The sequence below is a fragment of the Enhydra lutris genome, unplaced genomic scaffold (genome assembly GCF_002288905.1).
Source record: "Enhydra lutris kenyoni isolate GAN:26980312 unplaced genomic scaffold, ASM228890v2 scaffoldscaffold61, whole genome shotgun sequence".
In the NCBI taxonomy this organism is placed as follows: Eukaryota; Metazoa; Chordata; class Mammalia; order Carnivora; family Mustelidae; genus Enhydra; species Enhydra lutris.
The window spans coordinates 811155-836860 of NW_019154145.1; the positions used below are offsets into that span (position 1 = coordinate 811155).

The following is a 25706-nucleotide window of genomic DNA, read 5'->3' on the forward strand; positions in this document are numbered from 1 at the left end:
AATTGAGTGACCTTACAAAATCTGTCTGGGAACAGGAAGCAGAGAACTTTCATTTGCGAATAGAAATCCAACCAAGTTTTAAGATGAGATGTTCACGTTCACCTATTCCTCTATGAGGTTGAATGCACACAAGAAAAAGTCATCACTACCTGCCAGTCATGCTGCTGGGGAGTGTGGGATCACTGCTTCCTCAGTGATGGAGAGTCACAGCGGTGACACAGGGAAATGGGGTTTCAGTTCTGGCTTGACGGATGTCCCCTCATTTAGAAATATTTGGGGCAAGGGAACATACTGTACACTGTGTTCTTTGTGAAGGAGTCAGAGCAGCCCTGAGAAGGGAGACTACAGAAATAAATCATCTGGTACTTGCAGTCCTATTATAGAAAGTGACTTTCTATAATTAAAAACAATCCCATTTGAAAAGATATCCAATATACTGTACACTGAATTTAAAACTCATCCCCAGAGAAGCTATCCCAGGCGGCAGGGAGGGGTGGAGGCAGTACAGAGGCCCTCCAAAAACTCCAGGCGGTGGTGGTCTCACAGTCGTACGCCAAGGCCCACGCTGACCCAGCCAAGCGGCACACGCACGCACGCCACAGCGCCCTGGACGTCGGCTGTGACCTCAGGCAGATGGTGTCTTTGGAAACACACTACCAAGTGGCTGGGCTGTAGACGCCTGCACCAGCAAACCACAGCTTAGAAGCCCACAGTCCCGGAACCCCTGCCGGTCTCTGAGGTATTAAACCTTGCTCTGATGTTGTCAGAGGTCCAAGAAACAACTTCACTCACAATAACCTTTTAAAGAAAACAGTCCCACTTCACCCAAACTTGAGCCGGAATTTGAAATTTAAAGCCCTTCTTGTTGCTAGTATGCTAATGGAACTGGCCTCCAGCGCCGTCCTTCCCCACATCTGTCACCAGCCCCAACGGCCCTCCGCCTCTGCAGCAGCCTTTCTCGGGCGCACTCCCAGTGAGATGCGTTTCTGAGCCCATCAACGGCCCCCGCCAGACAGGGCACTGGTCGGAGCGGCCAGGAAGCCAAAGGAAGACCCCACTCGCCATCGAGTACCGGGCGAGAGCACACTCTCACCCCCGCCGACCGCCGTTTACTTACACCTCAGCACCTCCACAATCAAGTTCATGTCCGTGCTCAGCTTCTTGACATGGTCCAGGTTGGCGACCGTGGTGATCGGCACATACTGATCACTGTCCATCTGCGATATGAGGTACATGTCGCTAGCCAGGTTCTCCCTGCGGAAAGAAGACAAGAGCTTTTAATGCCTCCTTCTCTAAAGGGACGCTTCCAAAGGGGGGTGAGCGTGGCACGGCTTCAGAGCCAGAGGAGAGCTCCAACCCCAACTGTGCCTCATCCTCTCTCGGACCTTAGGGAAAATTTTTAAAGATATCTGGGGAGGCAGAGAGAGCAGAAGTATAGTGCGCCTTTTACAATCACAACGAATGAGTGGATAATCCATTAAAAATGTATTTATAACTTATCTTTGTTCTAAAAAGTGTCTGAGTAACTTATTAAAAATACACACAGTTTTTTAGGTAAGAAAATCCAGCTGAAAGAACAGGCCAGGAAAGGCCGGTGCCCAAGTGCCTGCTGCGCCCGCCGAGCCCTCTGGAACGCTAGCAGCCGGGAGCAGGGAAGGACCAGGACCAATCCCACAGCCCTCGGGGTCACAGCAGGCAGGCTGCAGGCGCTGGCAGCTCAAGGGTTTGCGCCTCCATTAACAAGACAACGTGCTCAGAACACCTCAACGCAGACACACTGGTCCTAGGGAAGGCAGAGGACAGTCTCCAAGGTCCGCAGACGGCAACGCTGCTCCATCCCCACCGGTCAGGTAGCGCAGGAGGGACAGAGGGAGCTGTGTGAGATGCAGACGCCGCCCTTCCACCTCGCGGCCTCGGAGCAGCGGCCCTCCCCTGCAGAGCGTACCCGGAGGCCGTGTGCCAGGGCCATAACCGGGGAGGGGTGGGCCAGGAAGGCAAGCTGGGGCACCCACCCCGCCTCTCCCCTCCACACAGGCCCACAGTCTCTACAGCGGCCCTTCCCAGAGGCTCTGTGAAGTCCGAAGACAGCCCCAGAGAAACACTTGAAATATCACCATCGCGGACAGAAAACCTTACACACGGCCCATCAGTTATCCTCACAAAGAAAACTACATTGAACCCAGTCCCATCTTCCTGTATGTATGTTTCTGCCACATGGAACTTTAAAGGTTCCACTCCGCGTGTCAACAGAAAAGGCGGTACTCAGGACAAAGGCACAAGTGGAAGTACAAGCGGCACACACAGAATGATTTGCCACTGCAGAGCCTGGCATACTGGGGGAACTAGAACAGGAAATCTGTTCTGACTTCACTGCTCAAGAGTGTCTCTGGGAGGTCCCACCCTCAGAGTCTGATTCCGTGGGACTGGGGGCGGGGGGTCGTGTCCAGGACTCTGAATTTCAAAAAGCAACCCAGGTCAAGATCATCACAATGAATTTGGGGAGAACCGTGGGAAACACTGACCTAGCTGATTCAGTTCAGTTCTCCCCGTCAAAGGCTTTCACTCCTCCATGTTCCCCACGTCCTGTGCAGAGATCAACAGCTCCCTGCCCCTTCTGCACTGAGTCACATCTGTACATTACAGCCAGTGCACAACACCCGAGTGAGCAGGCACTAGAACAGCCATTGGCATCCTTACCTAGATAAGCAGAATTCCAACGTCTTTTTAAGTACTTCTCGGGGGTCCTCCTGGCTTTCCGGCTGAGACTCATTTCCTCCTACATAAAAGAAATGATCAACTCAGGAAAAAATGGTTTAAAATTTACCAAGCAGATGATTCAGCACAGTGATTCTCCTGTTTCCAATATACATATTAATTCATCTACACATCTGTGCACAGACAGTAAGAAAACTGCTACTTCACCTACTAAGAAAAGGAAATCAGAGGCAAAAAAACTTAAAATCCCCTCTCCCCTAAACCAAAATAAGAGTTAATCTGAGGAGTAAGACTTATTAGTAAAGTGCGGAGGTCCTTCTTCCCAGCTCCTGCGGAGGTCCTTCTTCCCCGCTCCTCCGCCCCGTAAAAAAGTGTTAAGTTTCTTTAATACCTTGTCTCAATTCAAAAAGGACTTCCAGGTAGCCTACAAGAACACAGATACTTAAACAATAACAAAATATAAAGGAAAGAATAAAAGCAAGGAAAAAGATAAACACAGGCCAGAATGATAAAGGCTGGAGATCCTAAGCCCACGGGCCATCAGGACGACGCAGTCTCTACACCGGAGTCCGACGAACTTGCTCTAACGTCCACACGATCAAAGCTCCAGGTGCTAAGTGCCGGGGGGGGGTGTCAGAGGTCCGACGGAAGGGGGCCACGTACGCAGCCCTCACGAGCAGGCAGGGGCCAGAACCGGCTTCTAGTGGAGACTTCTCCCAAGATGCCAGATGGTACAGTGGGGGACACTGAAGTGTGTTTCCCATGAGGCACTGGTCACGGAGCAGAGGGCTGGAGCTCAGGGTAAGGCCCTGGCACCGCCAGCAGCCACACACTGTGACAGCAGGTTTTCATACTGGAGTTTGGGGTGAGTCCCTGCTCCCCTCCCCCGGACGCTGCATAGCAGGCGAGGACCCTATTTTTAGGTTGCCAGGATAGCAGAGGCAAGGAAATACAAAGAACTAACAAGTTTTTCATACACTTCTGTGTAGATCTGCATAATCCTATACGTGGAATTTTCTGAGAACAAACACTTAAATTTTAAAAGTCAAAGACCAACAAAAAGTACGGAGAAAGCAGGGCATTTATTAACAGTAAGAACAGAGAGCTCGTGCCTGTTTCACACAGAGCTTTACCAAAATCCACCCACAAACAGCAAAAGCAAAAAATAAAACAAAGCAAAAAAACCCACAACCAACAAAATAAAACCAATGGACTTGATGAGGCTGGAAATTACAAAAGGCCCTTGAAACACAATCTAATGTCATTCCTTTGTCCAGAAAGGCCTCTCCTGGGCACTCACTTAAACTCATATCCCACCACAGATTTCAGACATCTACTGTCTCCCGCACGCCAGGCACTGCTGCAACGCTGTTTCCTCAGCCTAAAGCCGTCAAACTCTGCTCCTGGAGGGAGAGGCAATGCCCAACTGAATAAATAAACATTGGACATCAAGTCAGGGGCAACCGGACACCGAGGAGAATACCACAGGTGCGGGGAGAGCAGGGCGGAGCTGCTCCAGTCACGCCAGCCAGAGGGGTCCCGCCCCAGAGCCCAGCGGAGGGGACGGCAGGCCTGGCAGGGATCCGAGGGAGCGCACCCCCTAGCAGGCAGTTCCCCCATGTGCACAGGGGAACACATGAGGAATGAGGCCACAGAGGCAGGGAGGGAGGCTGAGGACATGAGAATTCTAACCTAAATGTGATAGGAAGCCAACGGACGTCGTCTTGGAGCAATTTCTCTGCGCTGAAGACGGGACAGTGAAGGCACAAGAGGGAAGCAAAGAGCCTAGTTGGGACGCCAGCACAACAATCAAGGACAAACTAGTGTCTGGGACTATTCTAGGTGAAGGATGGGACTTGAGCCACGAACACAGCAGGACAAGGCCAGGGGGACGGGACATGGAGTCAGCAGGAAACAGGACACAGCAGGGCCAGATGAGGGAGGACATGGGTTCCCCTCTCAGCCTGGCAGCACCCCGTCACTGAAGGCCTGGAGAAAGGCGGTGCTGGTGATGAGGCCGGGGCAACAGTCCACCTGGACGGGGCTTGAGGGCGCATGGGAGGCAGGCACACAGAGGCAGCGGATCCAGACGATGCTGCTGGAGAGTTCTGGTGGGGGAAGACAGGACACCGAAGGCGGTCTCATGTAACGGAAGCGAGGACAGAGCTATGTGGAAGACTCCTCACGCAGCGGAGGCAGGGCCCCTTGTGAACGTACGAGCAAAGGGGTCACAGAGGATGTGACACAGACAGGTGTCAGGGTGTAAGGTACTCTTCTGACAGCTCCAGTCCTCACAATTAAGACACAGACATGAGGTCATCCGCTTCTAGGCAAGAGAGAGAACAACCAGCAAACAGGTGGAAATGGAGGGGCAGTGCCAGCTGCAAGATGGCAGAAGAGGAGGTCCCCACTCGTGCTCCCCTCAGCAACAATCCAGCATCCATCCTCAGACAAAAATGCCCTATGGCAGCTGTGGCATCCAGGGAGGAGACTGAAACCCAGATGTAGTCCAAGGCTAAGCAAAGCCGTTGGAGAAAGCGGGCCCTGCACTCAGGCAGCTGACTTGCCAGAGGCCCCAGCTATAGCCTTCTTTGACTTGGTCCTGTCCCCAGCATCCTCTGCCAAGAAGGAGCCTTGCCCACCCAAGCCCCGGGTCATAGGCGCACAGACCTCAGTCCTGGCTTTGGACCCCACAATGGCCGACGACCCAGCTCCAGTCCCGCGGGGCTGCAGTCCAGTTAGCATACTCAGTCACACTCAAGTACTACGTGGGTCCTGGAAGTGGGCTCCAGCCACCTTCCGGCTGGTCGCTGAGCAGGTCTGTTGGCCAAGGGTCCCAAAGGAAAATGCCTGCAGTCAGTGCCCCTAGAGACAGGCCAGCCAACCTCAGGGTCCTGAAGCGCACCTGGGACTTGGCTTCAGCTCCTCCCAGCTGCACCACAGTCCACAAGCAGTTCTGCCCACCCGGAGATGCGCCCAGGGACCAGGCAAGACCCACAGCCTGCTAACAAGCCCACCAACTCCACTGCAGACCCAGCAGCAGCCTCGTGACCCAGCTCTGACCCATCATGACTGTGAAAGCAGAGGGAATGCCATCAGCCCAAACCCACAGGAGAATGTCCTTGCCAGACAAAACCAGTCTGTAAAGACAGGAAGAGCCGTTTGCGCCTTCAAATGCACAGCATCAAAATGCAGCTGCAAGACTCGGCACATAGGACGCGACCAATGGAAACTAACAAGGCTCTAGGAACTGATGCCAATGAAACACAGACGGATTCAAAAAAATCACCTTAAAGAAACTCGGTGAAATCCAAGAGCACACACACACAGACAACTAAATGCAATCAGGAAAATGATGCAGAAACAAAGTAAGAAGTATAGTAACGAAACAGAAGCCACAGAAAAGAACCAAACAGAAACCTTGGAGTTGAAGAACACAAGGATAAACCCGAGAACTCAACACAGCACTTCCACAGCAGGAGCAGCCATGCGGACGGAAGACTCAGCAAACGCAAAGACGGGTCACATGACTACAGCCCCTTAGAGCACTGACAAGAACCAAGAATGAAGACAAGTGGGGAAGTCTACGTGAGTGACAGGTACCACGCGCCCATCTGCATGTGAACACCAACAACCTGAGAGAGAGATCAAGAAAACAAACCCATTCACGACTGCATCAGAAAGAACAAAATACCCACGAATGAACTCAACCAAGGAAGTGAAAGACCTGTACCCTGAGAGCTACAGACGTTGATGAAAGAAACGGAGTAAGACACAAGTAAGTGGAAAGACAGTCTGCACTTATGGACTGCAACATTATCATTAGAATGTCCACACTCCCAAAGCAATCCACTGACTCAATGCAATCCAACCCAAAATTCCATTGGCATTTTTCAAAGAAACAGACCAAACAATCCTAAAATTCGTATGAAACCACAAAGACCCTGAATAGCCAAAGCAATCTCAAGAAGGACAAAGGGGACTTCAAATTACACTACAAAGTTAAGTAATCAAAACAGGTTGGTATGAGAATTAAAAAAGACACACAATCAGTGAACAGACTCCAGAAATAAACCCACACATACACAGTCCACTGATTTTCAACAAGGCTAACAAGAATATTTAATGGGGACGAGGTGTCTTCAGTGAGTGGTGTTGGGAAAACGTGACAGCCATATGCAAAAGAATGAAACTGAACCTTTATCTTACATCACATAAGATGTCACGTTGTTGTGAAGTAGACAAAAATCAACTCAAAATGGGTTAAAGATGCACATAACACCTAAAACTGTAGAACTCCTAGAAGAAAATGTGGGAGAAAAGCTCCTCAACACTGGTCTTGGCAACAACTTTGTGGACCTGTACCAAAAGCACAGGCAACAGAAACAAAAACAAACAAGTGGGATCACATCAAACTAAAAGCTTTTACACAGCAAAGGAAGCCACTGACAAAATGAAAAGGTGCCCTATGGAATAGGAGAAAATATTTATGGTATCTATATTTATCTGGTAAGGGGTTATATCCAAAACATATAAGAAATTTATTCACACTTAAAAGCAAAACAAAAATGTGATTTAAAAATGGGCAAAGGGGGCACCTGGGGGGCTCAATCGGGTAAGCGTCTGCCTTAGGCTCAGGTCATGATCTCAGAGTCTTGGGATCAACTCCCACATCAGGCTCTATCCTCAGCAGGGAGCCTGCTTCTCCCTCTCTCTTTGCCCCTCCGCCTGCTCATACTTGCTCTCTCATAAATGAATAAAATGTTCAAAAAAACTGAGCAAAGGACCTAAAGAGACATTTTTCCAAAGAAGATTTACAAATGGTAACGGGTACATGAAAAGGTGCCCAACATCATTAACCACTAGGGAAATGCGCATCAGAACCACGGTGAGGTATCACTCATCAGACCTGTTAGGATAGTTACCATCAAAAACCAAGACAACAAGTGTTGGCGAGGGTATGAAGAAAAAGGAACTGCTGGGAATGCAAGCTGGGGCCGCCCCTCTGGAAACCAGTACGGAGGGTCCACAGAAAGTTAAAACCAGAACCGCCCTACGGCCCAGCAATCGCACGACGGGGCGCACATCCCACAGAAGGGACGTCACAGAAGGGACGTCAGCACCTAGAAGGCTCTCTGCACGCCCGTGCTCACTGCGGCTCTGCTCACAGGAGCCCGGACCAAGGACCACCCCGGCGGCCGCCTGCGGATGCGCGGATGAAGACGATGTGATGTACACACACACTGGGAAGAATCCCAGCATTTGAGACAACGTGAGCACTGAGGCACTACGCTAAGTGACGTAAGTCAGAGAAAGGGAAAAACTACATGATCTCATCTGCATGTGCAATCTACAAAGTCCAAACCATACACACAAGGGACGGACCCGCAGCTGGAGAGTGGGAACAACGGGGAGGTGCTGGTCACAGGATACGATTCAGTCACCAGCTCAGTGAGGTTCTGGGGATCTTAGGTACAGCACGCTGACTACAATCAACAATACTGTATCACATGCCGCAAACTTGCTAGGAGAGTAGATCATACGTGTTCCCAGCACACCGAAACCAGAAAAACAAAAATACTCTGTGAGGTAATAGATGTGTTAATTAGCTTGATTACGGTAATCATTTCACAGTGACTATATAATATCAAATGATCAGTGTTGGATACCGTAAACATATTCAAATTTTACTTGTCAATTATACCTCAATAAAGCTAGAAAAAATTGTCACCTTACCCCATTTTTCTTACACTGTTTCCTTACGCTTTTGTCTTTTCTATTGTCATTCCCATCCCCTTACCCTACCTACCACAAGCTTAGTATGTGTAGTAGGAATTGTCTGTCTCTGCCAAGCAGAGGACGCTCAGTACAGCAGGGGCTCTTGTCAGTTACACTCACTGATGCGTCCCAAGGACACAGGGCACATGGTGGGCTCTGAATAAATATTTCTGAATGGAAAAACAGAGTAAATGAAACAAGTTTTCCAGATGTAGGAACAGTGGTCCCAAAGAGATATGAGACCTACAACTTTCCCAAGCCCGGGCTCTGCAAGTGGGATGGGAAGCCAAGAAGCCAGTGGGCATGCTGAGCTAAGAGGCACTGGAGAGGGTGCCAGGACAGGCCGCACCAGGAAGGCCTCACAAGCAGGCAGCTCTGTCACAGGATGGGTGTGATGCGATCCCGGGAAGTGGGTAAGAACCACCCAAAAGGACGAGAAGCAGCCTGCCTCCGTCCCTCACACAGGGCTCGAAGCAGTGCCTGCTCCCACCACAGCTACACAGAGCATGGGGTCTTGCCTCAGGGGCTGGAAGTAACTGGCTCCTAAGCAGCACTCCACTCCTGCCTAACAAACTTTAAAACAAGATTTAAAAAGGATCAAATTATTTCCACGTCAGTTAGATGCATCCTGGAACAATAACCAAACTATCTAAAGAAAGAAATACAAAAATACCAAGCACCCAACCAAAAATTACCATGAATGTCAAGCAGGAAAAGTCACCCATTAACTAAGAGCGACCTAGCAAGAACAGTCGACACAGGTGTTAACACTGACCAAGATAATTATCATGGCAACTGTCCACATGCTTCAAAAGTTAGGTAGAAACATGAAAAATATTTAAAAGACCCAAATCAGACTTCTACAGATGAAAACTACAAGGTCTGATATGAAAAACATACTTGATGGAATTAACAACAGATTAGACATTATAGAAGATTAATGAGCCTGAAGACAGATATACCAGAAACTTTCCAAAATGAAACCAAGAAATAAGAATTTTTAAAAAGGACAGAGGATGGGATGCCTGGGTGGTTCAGTGGGTTCAGCCTCTGCCTTTGGCTCAGGCCATGATCTCAGGGTCCTGGGACAGAGTGCCCTATCAGGCTCCCTACTCAGCGGGGAGTCTGCTTCTCCCTCTCCCTTTGCCCCTCCCCTGGCTGGTGCTATCACACTCTGTCAAATAAATAAGTAAAATCTTTAAAAATATGTATTAAAAAAAAAAAAAAAGGAGAGGGGCACCTGGGTGGCTCAGTGGGTTAAAGCCTCTGCCTTCAGCTCAGGTCATGATCCCAGGGTCCTGGGATCAAGCCCCACATCGGGCTCTCTGCTCAGCAGGGAGCCTGCTTCCCTTCTTCTCTGCCTGCCTCTCTGCCTACTTGTGATCTCTGTCAAATAAATAATAAATAAAATCTTTAAAAAAAAAAAAAAAAGGAGAGAGGATCAGTGAACTCTGGGACAACTTCAAGGGTCTTAACAGAGAAATAGCCAGAGATCAAGAAAGAAAAGAAACGGCCAGGGAGGCATTGGGGGAGGAGCAACATTTGAAGATATTATAGCCAACATTTCTCCAAGTCTGGTGAAAACATTTATAAATCACAGACTGAAGAAACTCAATGAACACCTACCATAAGAAACATAAAGACTGTCTTTAAGTTACATCATAATCAAAACGCCCAAGACCACTGATAAAGAAAAAGGGCTTGACAAAAAAAAATCTGACAACAGAGAATTCTATACAAAGCAAAAATGAATGTAAAATAAAAATGGTTTGGCTGAAACAATCCACCACAGCAGATACGCACTACAAGAAACATCCAAGTCTTTGAGGTGGAAGCAAAAGGATACCAGAAGGAGGTCCAAATTTACACAAACGAATGAAGACCACCAGAAGTGATAACTACAGAGCACCCCCCTAACAAAAGCAAAATACATATTCTTCTCAAGGGCAAAGGGAACATGTACTAAGATGGCCCAGATTCTGGGCCACAGTACAAATCTTAATACATTTAAAGGGATTCAAGTCATATGAATTACGTCCCATGACTATAAGGAGATTCAATTAGAAACCAAGAAAAGAAAGGTTCCCGGAAAATCCCTAAATATTTGGAAACTAAATACCAGACTTGTAAATTACCCATGGATCAAAGAAAAAAAATTCAAAAAGAAATCAGAAATAATTCTGAACTGCATTTTTTTCAAAAACCCACTATGTATCAGAATTTGTGAGGCTAACGGACTACTTCGGAGACTTATGGAAGTGAACAGCTACCTCAGAAAAGAAGAAATGCCTCTCATCAATGAGCTCCGTTTCCACTGTAAGACACTAGGGAGAAAAGTAAACCCCAAGTAACCAAGAGAAAGTAGATCATACACATCAGAAGAAAACCAAGGAAAGATGAAGGAGAAAAACAATGGAGGAAAACAACTAAACCAACTACTGGTTCTTTCAGATGACCACCAAAAGTGACGAACCTCTACACGGATTTATTACAGGGAGAAAAGAGACACGAATTACCAATAACAGTAAGGAGTTATGTGACACAGCTGCAGATCCTACAGACGGTGAATCAACACGCATTAGGAGCAAGTCTAAGAAACAGAGCTGACATTTCAGATGACGGGGACTGAATCTTTACAAGACCCAAGTAACTAAAACTCCCTCAGGAAGATACAGAAAACCTGAGTAGCCCTACATGAAAAAGCAAACTGTAGGGCCACCTGGGTGGCTAAGACCGCTGAATGTCTGACTTAGGGTTTTGGCTCAGGTCTTGGTCTCACGGTTGTGGGTTTTCAGCCCCGTGCTGGGCTCCGTGCTAGGTGTGGAGCCTACTTAAAAACAAACAAAAGCTACAGCTGAAAACTTACCCTAACACAAAACCCTAGGCCCAAATGCCTCCACTTCTTCATTTAAAAAAGAAATAACCTCTTCCCAAAAACAAACTGCATAGGAGGGAATACACTGAAAAGAAACTACAGACCAACATCCCTCATGAACACAGGTATAAAAATTCTATGCAAAATTCTGGCCAATCTAATCTAACAACAAATCAAGTGTGTTACATCATGACCCAGTGACATTTATTGCAGGAATATGAGGTGGACTGAATACATGAAAAATCATCCTAAGACTAAACGAAAAAATTATGATCATTGCCACGACAGAGGAAAAAGCATGACAAATTCCAACAACCCCTCCCTATATAAACTCTCGGCAAGCGTAACAGAAGGGCACCTCATGAACCTGATAAAGGTCATGTACATAAAACCAAAACTAACATTACACTTACTGTAAAATGCAATGTCTCTCCCCTACGATTAGTCAGATGTTTGCTCTCATGATCTGCTCACCTGTTTTTAAAAGTCACCCCACACTCACCGTGGAGCTGGAACTCACAACCCCGTATCAAGAGCCACACACTCCACTGACTCAGCCATCCAGGTACCCCTCCATTCCCCTCTGTATTGAAGGCTCTATCTAGGGAGATCAGGCAAGACGAAGAAGTTAGAGGCAAAGACAGACAGAAAGACAAAAAGAAAAAAAGAATGACAGAAAGACAAAAAGAAAGAATGAAAGAAAAAGGAATCAGATTGGATAAGAAATAAAGCTGAATGTACTCACGAATAACATGACTGTCTATGTAAAAGATATGGAATCCACAAAAAAGTTCCTACAACTAGTAAGTGACCTTAACATGTTTCCAGAGAACGTCAATTTACAAAAATTAACTGTATTTCTGTATACTATAATAATTTCAAATTAAATTTTTTAAAAATCACTTACAACAGCCCCCCAAAAATATGAAATACTTAAGGATAATTATTTAAATACAGAAGACATGGAAGACCAGGACACTGGAAAGTAAAAAATACAGCCAAGAGGTATTAAGGAAGACCTAACCAGGTGTAGACATACAACAGCTCACGTGCACCACACTAAAATGCCATTTTTTCGGGGCACCTGGGTGGCTCAGGGGGTTGAGCCTCTGCCTTCGGCTCAGGTCGTGATCTCGGGGTCCTGGGATCGGGCCCCGCATCGGGCTCTCTGCTCAGCGGGGAGCCTGCTTCCCCCTCTCTCTCTGCCTGCCTCTCTGCCTACTTGTGATCTCTGTCAAATAAATAAATAAAATATTTTTAAAAAAATTTTTTTAAATGCCATTTTTCTCCAAGAGATCTATGGATTCAATGCAATCCCAATAAAATCTCACCACTTTGGAGACAGACACTGACCAGGTCATTGTAACCTGTATGGAAATGAAAAGGAGGAACTAGAATAGCCAAAATAATTCTGAAAAAGAACAGAATTGGAAAGCTAACACCGCTTGTTTTTAAGAATTACAGTAATCACAACAGTGTGGCACTGTTGTGAAAACAGATTTAACAGATGCGTGGAAAGACACAGTCCAGAGATAAACAGACACATGTAGGGACAAATGATCCTGATGACAACACAAAGACAGCTCAAACGAAAAGGGGGAGTCTTTCTAGCAAATGGTGATTAAAAAAAGACTTTGCTGCTGTACCTCACACTATATCCAACAATTAACTTAAAATGAGCCACAGACCTTAAAAATGTAAAATTTAAACTTATACCTCTGGGAGAACACCTTTGTGACTCTGGATTAAGCACAGATTTCTTGGATACAAAACCAGAAGCAAGATCCATAGAAGAAAAAAAACCTGATTTAAAAAAAAAAAAAAACTAGACTGGGGCGCCTGGGTGGCTCAGTGGGTTGTGCCTCTGCCTTTGGCTCAGGTCATGATTCCCGGGTCCTGGGATCGAGCCCCACATCGGGCTCTCTGCTCAGCGGGGAGCCTGCTTCCCCCTCTCTCTCTGCCTGCCTCTCTGCCTACTTGTGATCTCTGTCAAATAAATAAATAAATCTTTAAAAAAAAAAAAAACTAGACTACTAAATTTTATAGGTAGTCTAGTCTAATTTTCAAAAGATAATGTCAGATAAACAAAAGACAAGCCACAGACTGAGAGAATGTATTTGCAATTATAAATCTGATAAGAACTTGTGTACAAACATATAAAGAACTCTCAAAACTCAGTGATTAAACAACCCAGCAGGAAAATGGGCAGAATACCCAAACAGATCCTTCACCAAAATGGTAAATGCGTATGTTAAAGATGGTTGACACTATTAGTCATTAGGAAAAAGAACTTAAAACTACAGTACGATCCAACCACCTTCTGAAGGGCTGAAATTAAAGGACTGATCACATCAGGTGGCACGGCCGGGGCTTCACTCCACAGCGGACGGGCTCACAGTGGCACCACTACAGACCACAGCCCCACTGTTTCTTAAGAAGATAACCTATCAGGTGATCATCGATTCCATTCTTATGTATTTCCCCAAGAGAAGCAAAAACATACATGTATACAAAGTCCTGCCTTATAAGTGTTCATAGCAGCTTTATTGGTAAGAGCCCCACCCCACACTGGAAAACACCCAAATATTCACCAGCACGTGAATGAAAAACCAACTGGGGCATAGGATGGAACGGAACGCTGCGCTCGGAAAAAGCGAAAAATGACCTACAAAAGTCACAACATGAGTGAATCTCGAAATTAGTAAGCCAAGTAAAAGAAGCCTCACAAAAAGCACATATGCCATAAAAATCCATTTATATAAAATTCTAGAAAATGCAAACCAACCCAGAGTGACAGAGAGCCTGTATCAGTGGTTGCCCGGGGCAGGGAGGGGCCCAGGAAGCTTTCAGCAGTGACAGGTGTGCCACGATCTGGCGTCGCAGGGACATACACATCTTACCAGACACGGCAGAGAACAGAGTGGGAGTAGAAGTCAGCAAATCAACCCTATCATGCCCCCAACTGTGTGCGCCAAACCAGGGCAAATAAAACCTACAGAAAAGCTGGGCTCCACTTCCAGCACGTGATGCTTGTTGTACGTCCGTGTACAGCTCTACAGTCCCAAGAAAGAGGAGGAGGAGAGCACCAGGGTCTAGGAGAAAACAGAGGGCTCGCTACAGCCGTCCAGGAGCTCGGCCACACCGGGCTCCATGGCAGCACAGCTGGGAGTTTGTGATCCCGAATTCAAAACGACAGCATTGCACACTACATGTTTTGTTCGGCCACTGTCAATCCGGTCAGGACCAGACACACCGGAGGCAGAGAGCTGATGGAAGGAAGGAAGGGAGAACAGGCTGTGGGTGACAGAGGCAGAGGTGGGAGGAAGAGAGGGCGGGAAGACAAGCGCCAGCGGCCACGGTGAAGGCAAGGTGTTCACGGGGCTCGCCCTGTCAGGGGACACACCAACATGGACGCACTGCTGTCCCCCGGAAGCGCGTGAGCACTACATGCAGGAACGTGTTAACACACCGCCTCCTGGGAAGCCTCGCGAGGCGACATGCCGGGAAGGTGGGCCTTCTCGAGCTCGCGCGTGGCTCCGGCCCGTCCCCTGGGGCACCAGACACACTCCCCGTGCCTCTGGTCTGCGTGATTCCCGTCAGCCACCTTCAGCGAGTTACCTGTCCTGCTCCCACGGCCCCATCAGCCGCTCTGGGGCAGCCACGGCCCGCCCCACCGGCTGCGGGGCCTTCTCGCTGCGCTCACCTTCCAGACACAGAACCAACTCGCAGGGGAGCCGGCCGCGGCCGCGTCCATCTCCCTGACGTGGTTCTACGGCTGCCCACATCCCGGCCCCACGACAACTGCTCTCTTCCCCCCGCCCCCGCTCCTTCTCTTCTGCAAACAGCCTTCCACTCACCGTCCCTTTTTATGAAGAAGTAAGCTCCGCAGGCTCCAAGTCTCGCCTCCAGCACTCCCTGCCCCTCGCTGTAGTGTCCCGGACGCCTCGCCCTGCAGTCCCCCTCCCGCTTCGCCCCATCAACCCAGATCCGCCTTCCAGGAACCGCTCCCTGTGGGGCCTTCCTGACAGAGCTCATACCCACTTAAGAGGCAATTTCAAGGAGAATCAAAGAAACCAATGAAAGGCACGGTGTTTGGAGAAAGACTGAAGCTAAATTTTAAAAAGCAAAATGAAAAAGCTCACACTCTATATAAAAATGAGCTCATGACACAGCCTTACCGGTCTCGCTATCTTCCGGCGGAGACTCATGTTCCGAGCGACCCAGAGCCAAAGTGCTCACAGCGGTTTGGTCTGACGCCTGCCAATCCGACAGCGCCACATTCTCACGACTTTTGTCACCATCACCGTTGGCATCCAACCCTGTAATGAGGAATTTGATCCCAAAACGCAAAATCAGAATAACTTTCTTTTCAAACAAAACAAAATAAAAGCTTACAGATGCAGCTGCTTCAGTTTCTGTAACTTGGACTCCTTGGCTCTTCAGTACTATAACCACAACACAAATCTTAATTAACAAATTTTCTCAATTTTTTTTATGTTAACTAGGCTCCCCGCCCAATGTGGGGCTTGAGCTCACAGTCCTGAGATCCAGAGCTGCACGCTCTGCAGACCGAACCAGGCAGGGCCCCAGTCAGCAATTCCTTCAGATGGGTAACCGGGAACAAAGACCACACCAAAGACCACACCGTGAGAGCAAAGGCTCTCCACATCCCGGTCACGCCCACAGCTCACCCTCCTGGCCGCAGTCCGTGCACGGGCCCGACGGCTCCTCCCAGTCGGCACTCACACCGCCGTCCGCTGCGGGGCCCGCTTCCAAGTGCAGCACCGGCGTCCCCCACACTTTAGCATTAGGGTTTAACTCCGAAACCTTGGCTGTCGGTACCTAGGGGAGAATGTGACAAACATCCGTATCCCAAATCCAATCAAACACAGTTTTACTCACTAATTCATACTTGAAACACGTCTGTGTGAGAGAGTTAGGCCAGAAAGGCGGAGTCTATTTACACGTCCACTGCGGAGGAAACGTCGTGCAAAGGAACAGAAGCTGACAGGCCGAGCTCAGCTTCGTCCACCAGCAGGCTCCTCAGTTCCCAATACGCAGAAGGCTCTCCAGAAACTGCACACGGAAGACGAGGTACCTGCCTTCGTGGACATTCAGGAAATAACTGGGGACCCAACTGTCATTTCTGTCCCAGACACAACTCACAGACTGACCACCTGAACGGACTGTAGATGGATAAAATTCTTCAATCTCCACCATTCACATAAGCAAAGGAGACAGACAACACAAGTCCCTCAGAAGAGCAAAGGTCCCACAATGGTTCTGTCCAGCAAGGGCTCCGGGCCACTCACGTGCAGGACCTTGGTCTCCTTCCTGCTCCGACATGCTATTTGTCCCAAATGCTCCCCCACTGTCCACATGCTCACACCTTCATTTCCTTTGGGGATGGGTGAGCTCTTCTCTGGTGTACCTAACTAGCCCGATTTTTCTTCTCTTGCTCACACACCTCAAGTGGATATCTGAGTCTAAAGAAAAATCAATGTCCCTGGGGCAGCTGCTCCAACTCACTCCAACTCGTCGTCACAATGCTCTCAGCAAACCTAAAGCAACTTCCTTTGCCCACGTAACACAGCCTTGATACCACCACACAGAATTCGGAGTTTCCTCAGAGAGCGACAAGGGTGCTAGTCCCAGGAGCTCTCAGGGAAGGTCAGGCAGGAGCCCTGAACTGGGAGCAGCCTCCCTGCATGAGCCCGAGGGCAGATGTGGCGCTGTACTGTCCCCAGACGTGCAAAGGGTCAGGAAATATCATGATCCGCCATGGAGGACAAGTGTGGATTAATACCCTTCAGAAGACAGAGTAAGTCCCCCTGGCTGGGGTGATTAAGGCTTGCAGTGAGAACCAAACCTCTGACACGGACACGAGAGGCCATGTGGTTAGGTGACAGTATGCACTTTGCTCACACCTACAAGGTGAGGGAACCCACCACCACCCCGCCCTGGAACCAGAGGCCTAATGAGGCCTGTCTGGGATTCTCCTTATGAAGCACGCGTGACAGGGCAGAAAGCGAGGCTCCCCTTCTCCGGGAGTATCACACCCCGGAAGCACCGGTTCTTCTCCCTCCCTAAGGGACACCGAAACTTCCAGCTCATTTTCAGCGCACCGCTTCTCTCTCTTCCTCCCGTCTCTCCAGGAAGCGCTCCCTACACGCTCACGGAGCGCCTCCCCGGCGCTCAGCAGGCCGCATAAAACAGTGAGCAAGCAGACACGACCCCTGCCCTCCTGAGCAAAGAGGACGACTCAGGAGACACTCCGTGTTTCACAGACATCACTACCCTCCCCCAGCATTTCCATGTTTTCCATCTGCTTTTTTTTATTTTGTTTTGTTTTGAACTCCTCCCCTCTCTCTTTCCCAGTCCAATGCTGGTATCAAGGCCTTTTCCTCACTGGACTCTCCATCATGTACCAACACACACCAAGCCTTCCCACGTTACTGTATTCAACTCCCTGAAGTGGCCCCGACCTCAGGCACACACTCCAGTTCCTGCTGCCCACTGACACGGGTCCTTCCCAGCGTGAGCACCTTCCGGAGCTACCTGCTCTGCGGCGTCCCCCGCGCGGACTGCCCGTCACACTAGGACGCAACGCCGGAAGCAACAGCCTCAGAGCCAGCGCAGGGCTCGCCCTGCCGCAACACACTTGACCTTCCCACTGGTCCGTCCCTTCTGCTCACCACGGTACGGCTAGTGCCTCGTAGTCCTGACCTCAGTACAGTTGTGCCTGCGAAAGGTGCTCAAGGAATGAATGTTTAATAAAGAACAACAAGAATTTTGTGCCAGAACTGAGAAGAAACCGATCCTTATGAAAGGTACTACTTCTTCGGTGGTGAACACTCCAATCCAAGTCAAGAATTTGGGACTCGGCACAGTTGTGAGCAGTTAACCGTATCCAAGTGATCCTCCTGAGTGACAAGGGATCAAAGAACGGGGACATATACTTAGGAGCTGATGACATGACAACTACCCCGAGTCTGCTATGTGCCGGGCACATTCACGTACCTTCCTGCGCAGGATCCCAACAACCCTATGAGGGTGTCATGAAGAAGAAAACGATGGCAGAGAGAGCTTAGGTAACATGTCCACAAAGGCAGTAATTAGAAAACTGTTCTAACATCAGCAAAAACAAAACATTACCAAAAACTCATTACCTTCTTGTAATTCACATGAAAAATAACTTGTCTGTTGTATTTCTTTAAGGTGTGGGTCTTCTCCTGAAGTCATGTGGAACTCCAAGCATCCATCAACAACTCAAGTTTCACCTGCTTGGCGACCTTATTTTTCCACCGAAAATTCATGGCTAAGCAGTGGTTATTATAAAGTGAGCTGACCTGGGGTGCCTGGGGGCCTCAGTGTGTTAAACCTCTGCCTTCGGCTCAGGACATGATCTCGGGGTCCTGGGATCGAGTCCCACATCAGGCTCTCTGCTCAGCGGGGAGCCTGCTTCCTCCTCTCTCTCTGCCTGCCTCGCTGCCTATTTGTGATCTCTCTCTCTCTGCCAAATAAAAAAAAAATCTTTAAAAAAAGAAAAAGAAAAAAAGTGAGCTAACCTTAGTAGCCATGCCCTGAAGTAATTTTTTTTTTGAGTATTTTATTTATTTATTTGACAGAGATCACAAGTAGGCAGAGAGGCAGGCAGAGAGAGAGAGGAGGAAGCAGGCTCCCCATGGTGCAGAGAGCCCGATGCAGGGCTCGATCCCAGGACCCCGGGATCATGACCTGGGCTGAAGGCAGAGGCTTAACCCACTGAGCCACCCAGGGACCCCATCCCTGAAGTAATTTTATATAAATTTTATATAAATAAATATATAAATATATTTATATTTTATATAAATGGCCAACACCACTCTTTCAAAGTAGAGCATCCAGAAATTCTTAAAAAATAATAAATCAAGGGCACCTGGGTGGCTCAGTGGGTTGGGCCTCTGTCTTCAGCTCAGTCATGATCTCAGGGTCCTGGGATCGAGCCCCGCATCGGGCTCTCTGCTAGGCAGGGAGCCTGCTCCCCCCTCTCTCTCTGCCTGCCTCTCTGCCTACTTGTGATCTCTGTCTGTCAAATAAATAAATAAAATCTTTATTTTAAATAAATAAATAAACATTTTTAAAAGGTAAATAAACTATCATCAAAAAGGTAAGAAATAACAAGTGCTGGTGAGGATGCTGACAGGGGAGGCCGTGCACTGCTGGGGGGAACGCAGACTGGGGCAGCCACTCTGGAAAACAGTATGCATGTTCCTCAAAAAACTGAAAGTAAGGGGCGCCTGGATGGCTGAGTGGGTTGAGTCTCTGCCTTCGGATCGGGTCATGACCCCAGGGTCCTGAGATCGAGCCCCCCATCGGGCTCCCTGCTGGGCGGGGAGCCTGCTTCCTCCTCTCTCTCTGCCTGCCTCTCTGCCTACTTGTGATCTCTGTCAGATAAATAAATAAAATCTTTTAAAAAAAAAAAAAAAACCTGAAAGTAGAAACCCGTAAGATCCAGCACTCCCACTTCCAGATGTTTACCTGAAGAAAACAAAAATACCGATTTGAAAAAAAGTATCCGTACCGGACGTCCCCTGCAACATTATTTACAGAAGCCAAGACACGGAAGCCACCGCAGCGTGTGCTGCTGTATAATGCGCGACGCAGCCTCACTCGGTCGTAAGTAGACCAGGAAGGCCTGCTGCCCGCGACGACACAGGCAGAGCTGCCGGGCTCTCGGCAGAAGGAGACCCGTAGGACAGACACCCGACGATCTCACTTCTGCACGGAATTTAAAAACGAACAAATGAGCCAAGCTCGTAGAACAAATCTGGTGGCTGTGGCAGGGGGCTGGGAAACTGGGTGAACTGTTTTTTAGTTTTAAGATTTTTTACATGTGTGTGAGAGAGAGAAAGAGCGAGCACAGAAGCAGGGGGAGCCGCAGACAGAGGGGAAGCAGGCTCCCCACTGAGAAGGAAGGCCAGCGCGGGGCTCGATCCTGGGACCCGGGGATCATGACCTGAGCCGAAGGCAGAGGCTTAACCGACTGAGCCACCAGGCGCCCCGGTTTATAGCATAAATAAACCGAATTTATAGACAAAACAAACTGCCGGTTGAGCCAACGAGACTCTGGTGTTAAACGTCTGCCCTTCAGTCGCGCGTGTCCAGAAGGACCGTGAAGCGCAGGACGGGCCGTGCGTCTGGCGGTGTTCGGGCTCGTCGCGGGCTGCGGAGAAGCCGCTCCACCGACCGTGGGCTGCGGCGGCGCCTGCGGCCTCTCCGAGGAGCAGCACCCAGCACCCTGTGGCCAAGGCCTGCAGGGGCTTCTCCGGACACGAGACGGACATCCACACCAGTGAAAAGCAGCAAACGTGGAGCAGGAAGCACAGACTTGGAGTCTTCTCCGCCGTCCGAGTGTGGCCTCTGTGAGAGGACTTTAAAACGCCATGGGACAAACGTCTGCTCCGCTCCGACAAGGGGGTCGTGAGGAAGGAGCGGGCGGGGCAGGGCAGCCCTGAGGAGCAGCCGCCGCACCCTCACCGCAGAGGCCTGCACCGAGCTGCGTCTGACGGCCAGATACGTGCCCGCGACAGCTGGCCCACAAACGCTGGCCCAAATATATCACGCGGTCCACTGAGTCACGGTCCCCCGGTGGGAAATGGTTAAGCAGAGGCTACAAGAACTCACGGCCTGACGTAAACATCCAAACGACTGTCCATTATTTAGAACAGAACTTCGTGGAAGTTAAAAGCAATCAAAGTGAAGCCCCAGCACTCCCCAATAATGAACACCGATAAACATACTTACTAACTGTCCACCTCTACTCTGCCATCCGCAGAGAACAGCCTCTTCTGCCGCTGGCAGCCGGTACAGGGGCTTCTCCAGCCAGAACAGAGCGGCCTCCACGGCCGGCGGCCTCCCGGGCGGACACGCGCGGGGCCCCTGCTCCTCTTCCAAGGCCTCGTTCCCGACGGCGCGAGCCCACGCGCAGCCCTCTGGGTGCTCCTGGCAGCCATCGGCCGGTCCCTCAGAAAACGTCGCACTTGCAAACGCTCCCACTGAGTAACAGGTGGGCTCATTCAGAGACGGGGAGCACCACGGCCCTGGGAAGCTGGGCAGGTCCCCTCCTGCAGGACTCGCAGGTATATGTACAGCGTCTCCTGTGAGGGAGACGACACGGGCCCTGCCATGTGGCGCTATTCCTGCACTGTCCCCTGCGGTGACGGGAACCACCTGCAGCACCTCGTGAGGGGGGTCGGTGCATCCGTGCACTCGGGCCACACGGGAACACGCCTCGAGAGTCTCCCCCAGTTCCATGCCTCGGACAGTCACCTGTGGACTTCCCACAAAGTCCACTCCGCCGTTCCACGCAGGGCCACTGGGCACGGGTCCGGCACGACGTTGCCCGACGTGGCGTGCGTGTGTGCTCACGCGGCACACGTGGATGCTGTCCCTCTCCCCCCGACCTGCTGCTGCCCGCGTGCTCGTCCCCGTCGCGCCACCCCCTAAGGCATCCGCGCGCTCCTCAGCCAAGTCTGAGCAAACCTGCTGCAGTCCTGCCTCTTCATGGCTGTGAACAGAGTCCGCCTCTCCTGCCTGTGACCTCTGCTCACCCGGACTCGAACCCGGGCTCAGAGGCGGTGTGCGACCCAGACCCTCCCGTCTGCAGGCACTCAGGGCTCCGGCCGCGCCGCCCTCCCGTGTGCAGTGGCTGCTGCCACCAGGCGGCGCCGTGGAGGCCGCCGGCCTGAGAGCGGCCCCGCGGGGTGCGGAGCCCGTCTCCCAGTGGGAGGTGGTTTCCGAGTCTGACTTCACATCTCCTCTGTCATCCTCACGGGTCTCTCTCGGACTGGCCTTCAGTGACTCTTTTCGGGCACTTCCTGACCCTGGCCGGTCACTCACTGCGCTCTTCACACACACCTCATCTTCCGTTTTGACACACGGGCCCGTTCCACGTTCTTCTGGGCCGGCGAAAGCAAACGCAGAGGAGATAAAGCTACCCTGAAAACAGCCGGAGCCATCAAGAGACTTGCCATCCGGGGGCACTTCCTGGGAGCTTCCGAGTTCCGGGCTGCCCGTTGTGGGGAACACCCCCTCCGCGCCCGTCTTGCACGGCGCAGCAGTTACATCGCAGATCTGTGCTTGGGCCGGGCTGGCCCCAGGGTCTGCACACATGTCTGCCACCTGATGTGAAGGTCTCCATTCGAAAGCCCTCTGTCCATGACCCTCTTCTTCCAAAATGCTCATTTTATCCTTATCTGGGTAAGATGAACTACTTTCAGATCGCAAAGACAAGCGTGCTTTGTTCACAGGCTGGACGCTTCCAGGCTTCAGGCTGCAGACACCGGGCTGCCGTCCCCCGGCCATGGCTGGCGTCAGCAGGCGGGCTGGTCCAGCATCACCGGGTCCGTTAGGGGCTACTTCTCGGAAACTGGCATGAACGGGAAGACGCTGGTTTCTAAGGCTCAGGCAAGGGACACAGCTTTCCCAACTCGGATGAATCCTATCTAGACTCCGGGGAAGGAGACTACCTTCTGGCCTGCTAACATCAAAGCGGAAATAATCACTGTCTTTCAGTGGTCTCAAAGAATTATCTTCTCTTTCCTTTTCAGAGTTTAAGCTCTGGCCTACGCTCGCTGCTACAGCTCCAGAGTCACCATTTCTCTCCGTTTCTGAAGGGTGGGTTAGTGAATCAGCGTGCGAGTCACCCGTGGGACTTACCTGTTCTAGACTACAGTTCTCACTTCCTTCAGGGAGGGCACACACACGTCCCGGCGAGCTAGTGCCCACATTACGGTGAAGCGCAGGGAGTGTGCCCGCATTACATACTGTGCTGCTTCCTGAGCAGTCTCGAGGGAACCCAGTGCAAGCGTGAGCCCTTAAAGACACAGTCATTAGTTCCAAACCAGGTTGGATATTTTCCTTAAAAACTTCCTTCCTTTCATTTGGGCTGGGCATGCCCCATAGGGACTGCTCTTCCTGCGGGGCAGCTAACTGTCCTGGGCCTTGTGCAGCCTTTCCTGGAGGCCGGGCCCCTCTGCGAAGTCCCTCAGAGGTGACAGCTGAGCGACTGTCTTCCCCAGCAGCTGCACCATACATGGGGGCACACAGCTCCTCGGCGAGGCCCAGGCCGTCAGGATCTACAACACAAATACTGTACAACTCGCTCTCTCCCCAAGCCCCATGTGCCTGGTGACCACCGCAAACAGGGTGTCTGGCCGTCACCCCCCTGCTAGACCTGTCTGAAGAGCTACTGTCACTTCGGATCTGAACGATCTGAACGTTTACCGCCCTGTCGTGCTCGGTGAGGGCGTTTATGCGAGCGGCTGGGGGATGGCCGAGACGGCTCCCCACGTGGGCACCTCCCTGCACGCCCTGGCCGGAAGACAGAGCCTCGTCACCTTTGGGACAAACGTCTTCAGAGAAACCCCGTTCCCCGACAGAGCTCACACGGCGAGTGACCGAGACACGGCCACAACAGTGCTCAAGAGCAACGGCTTCTGAATTCGTCTCTCTCTCCTCGAAGCTTTCAGACCGAGGCAGGAACTGGGGCACGGGAGGGGACACAGAGTCCGACGACAGCCTCAGCCCCAGCCCCCGCGGGGGCCCCGGGCTCACAGAAGCCCTCACCCACAGAGCGGCTCCAGCAGCCGCCCGGCCGCCGCCTCCATGTCGGACACTGGTCAGCCCCTCACCTTCAAGGGTATCAAATAATGAAGACAAAGCTTTACTTATCCGGCGCCCCGACTCCGCCTCCTCCACAGACTCCGGCAACAGGCCAGCTTTTTCGCTGTCCCTGTCACTGCTTCCTTCTTTGCTGAAGCAACAACCCATGTTCGAAAGTTGAAAAGCTCACACAACCACGCCTGCTCGGAGCCTCCCCAAGTGCATCTCGCGCTAACTTGCTGTGACTTCGGACGAGAGGCCGACACCCAGGCACCAAAAATAACCCCTTGCACAGCAGTCACATGTCCCTGCCACTCAAATCCAAAACCCAAACTACCACAGGCCCCGCTGAGCAGCCGTCCTCTGCCACGCACTAGAGACCAAACGCCACGTGGAATCCAAAGCCTCAGAAGAAGAATACATAATTTTTGTAGTATTTTTCCTATTCTCATAAATTCAATTAAAAAAAAATCCCTACAATTGTTATCCCAGCCAGAACAAGACATTCCAGACGCCTGCGTTCTCCACGCTGTTTCCGCATTCTCTGAATTGCATGCCATGGGATGACGGCAACCCAAGGGTTAGCGTGTTTGTTCCCCAGGGAGAAACGACAACAAAGACGTGTTCTTTCGAGTGTACAGGCAGCGGGAGCTGCAGCTCACTCCCGGATCTGAGAACCAAGACCGCAGGTACAGAGGGGTACCTGCGAGGCGCGACGCCACAACGGCGTCCACAAGGGACACACATGGCAGTGTTCATGGTGCACAGTCGGGATTTGCTCTCAAACACCCCAGCCAGTCAAGAAGGAAATACAGGGGCGCCTGGGTGGCTCAGTGGGTTAGGCCGCTGCCTTCGGCTCAGGTCATGATCTCAGAGTCCTGGGATCGAGCCCCGCGTCAGGCTCTCTCCTCAGCGGGGAGCCTGCTTCCTCCTCTCTCTCTGCCTGCCTCTCTGCCTGCTTGTGATCTCTCTGTCAAATAAATAAATAAAATCTTTAAAAAAAAAAAAAAAGAAGGAAATACATACGCATCATTTTTTTTTAAAAGTGTGTGTGTATAGGGAAGGAAGAGATGAAATACCAGTAGCAAAATGGGGGGGGGGGGGCTCTTCAAGGTCACGATGGGCACATCAGGTTTACTTTATTATTTTCACTTGCACAGATGTCTATAAATTCTAAGACAAAGGAAAGAGCAAATGAGAGAAAAAAAGAAAATCAACACCCACCAGGCCAATAGCACCAAGTCCCTTGAAAGTTCCCAAAACCCTTCCTAGTCCAGGTTATCGTCCAGGTATGAGTCTCGGTTTATGCTGACTACATGCATAAGCTTTGGAATATCATCTAATCTGTGTTAGGAGCTTTCTGATTTGTAAAGCGGGGCCAACAACAGCTGTTTTAAAGGCTTGGCATGAGGACAGTAAGTAAAATACTCAGATCAGAACCTGAATACCCCTCTGAAGTCCTCACACTCTGGTGCCAGGCCAGCTCTAGAGCCGCCTCCTACTCTGTCATGCCTCCCTCCTCACCTTCTCTAGTCCATCCACGGAACCCAACCAAACAACCCCAGCACGGCCTGCGTTTGCCCATCTGTCATGACTTCTAGCCATGCTTTCCCAATCGCACCATCCTTTGTCAGATCATCCCCCCAACTAGGCAGGACGACCATCTCCCACCCCCACATGCTGGTCCCTCTTT

At 50.5% G+C, this 25706-nt stretch overlaps 1 protein-coding gene across 1 annotated transcript in view; it reads right to left on the minus strand.

Moving 5' to 3' along the window:
* LOC111158602 (La ribonucleoprotein domain family member 4B) overlaps positions 1-25706 on the minus strand; it is a 63902-nt gene that overhangs the window by 30275 nt on the left and 7921 nt on the right. The window contains exons 3-6 of the mRNA XM_022520738.1: positions 16060-16210; positions 15547-15687; positions 2698-2776; positions 1118-1254 (exon numbers count right to left, since the gene is read on the minus strand). Coding sequence (XP_022376446.1) covers positions 1118-1254; positions 2698-2776; positions 15547-15687; positions 16060-16210 — 508 coding nt within the window. The remainder of the gene's footprint in view (positions 1-1117; positions 1255-2697; positions 2777-15546; positions 15688-16059; positions 16211-25706) is intronic.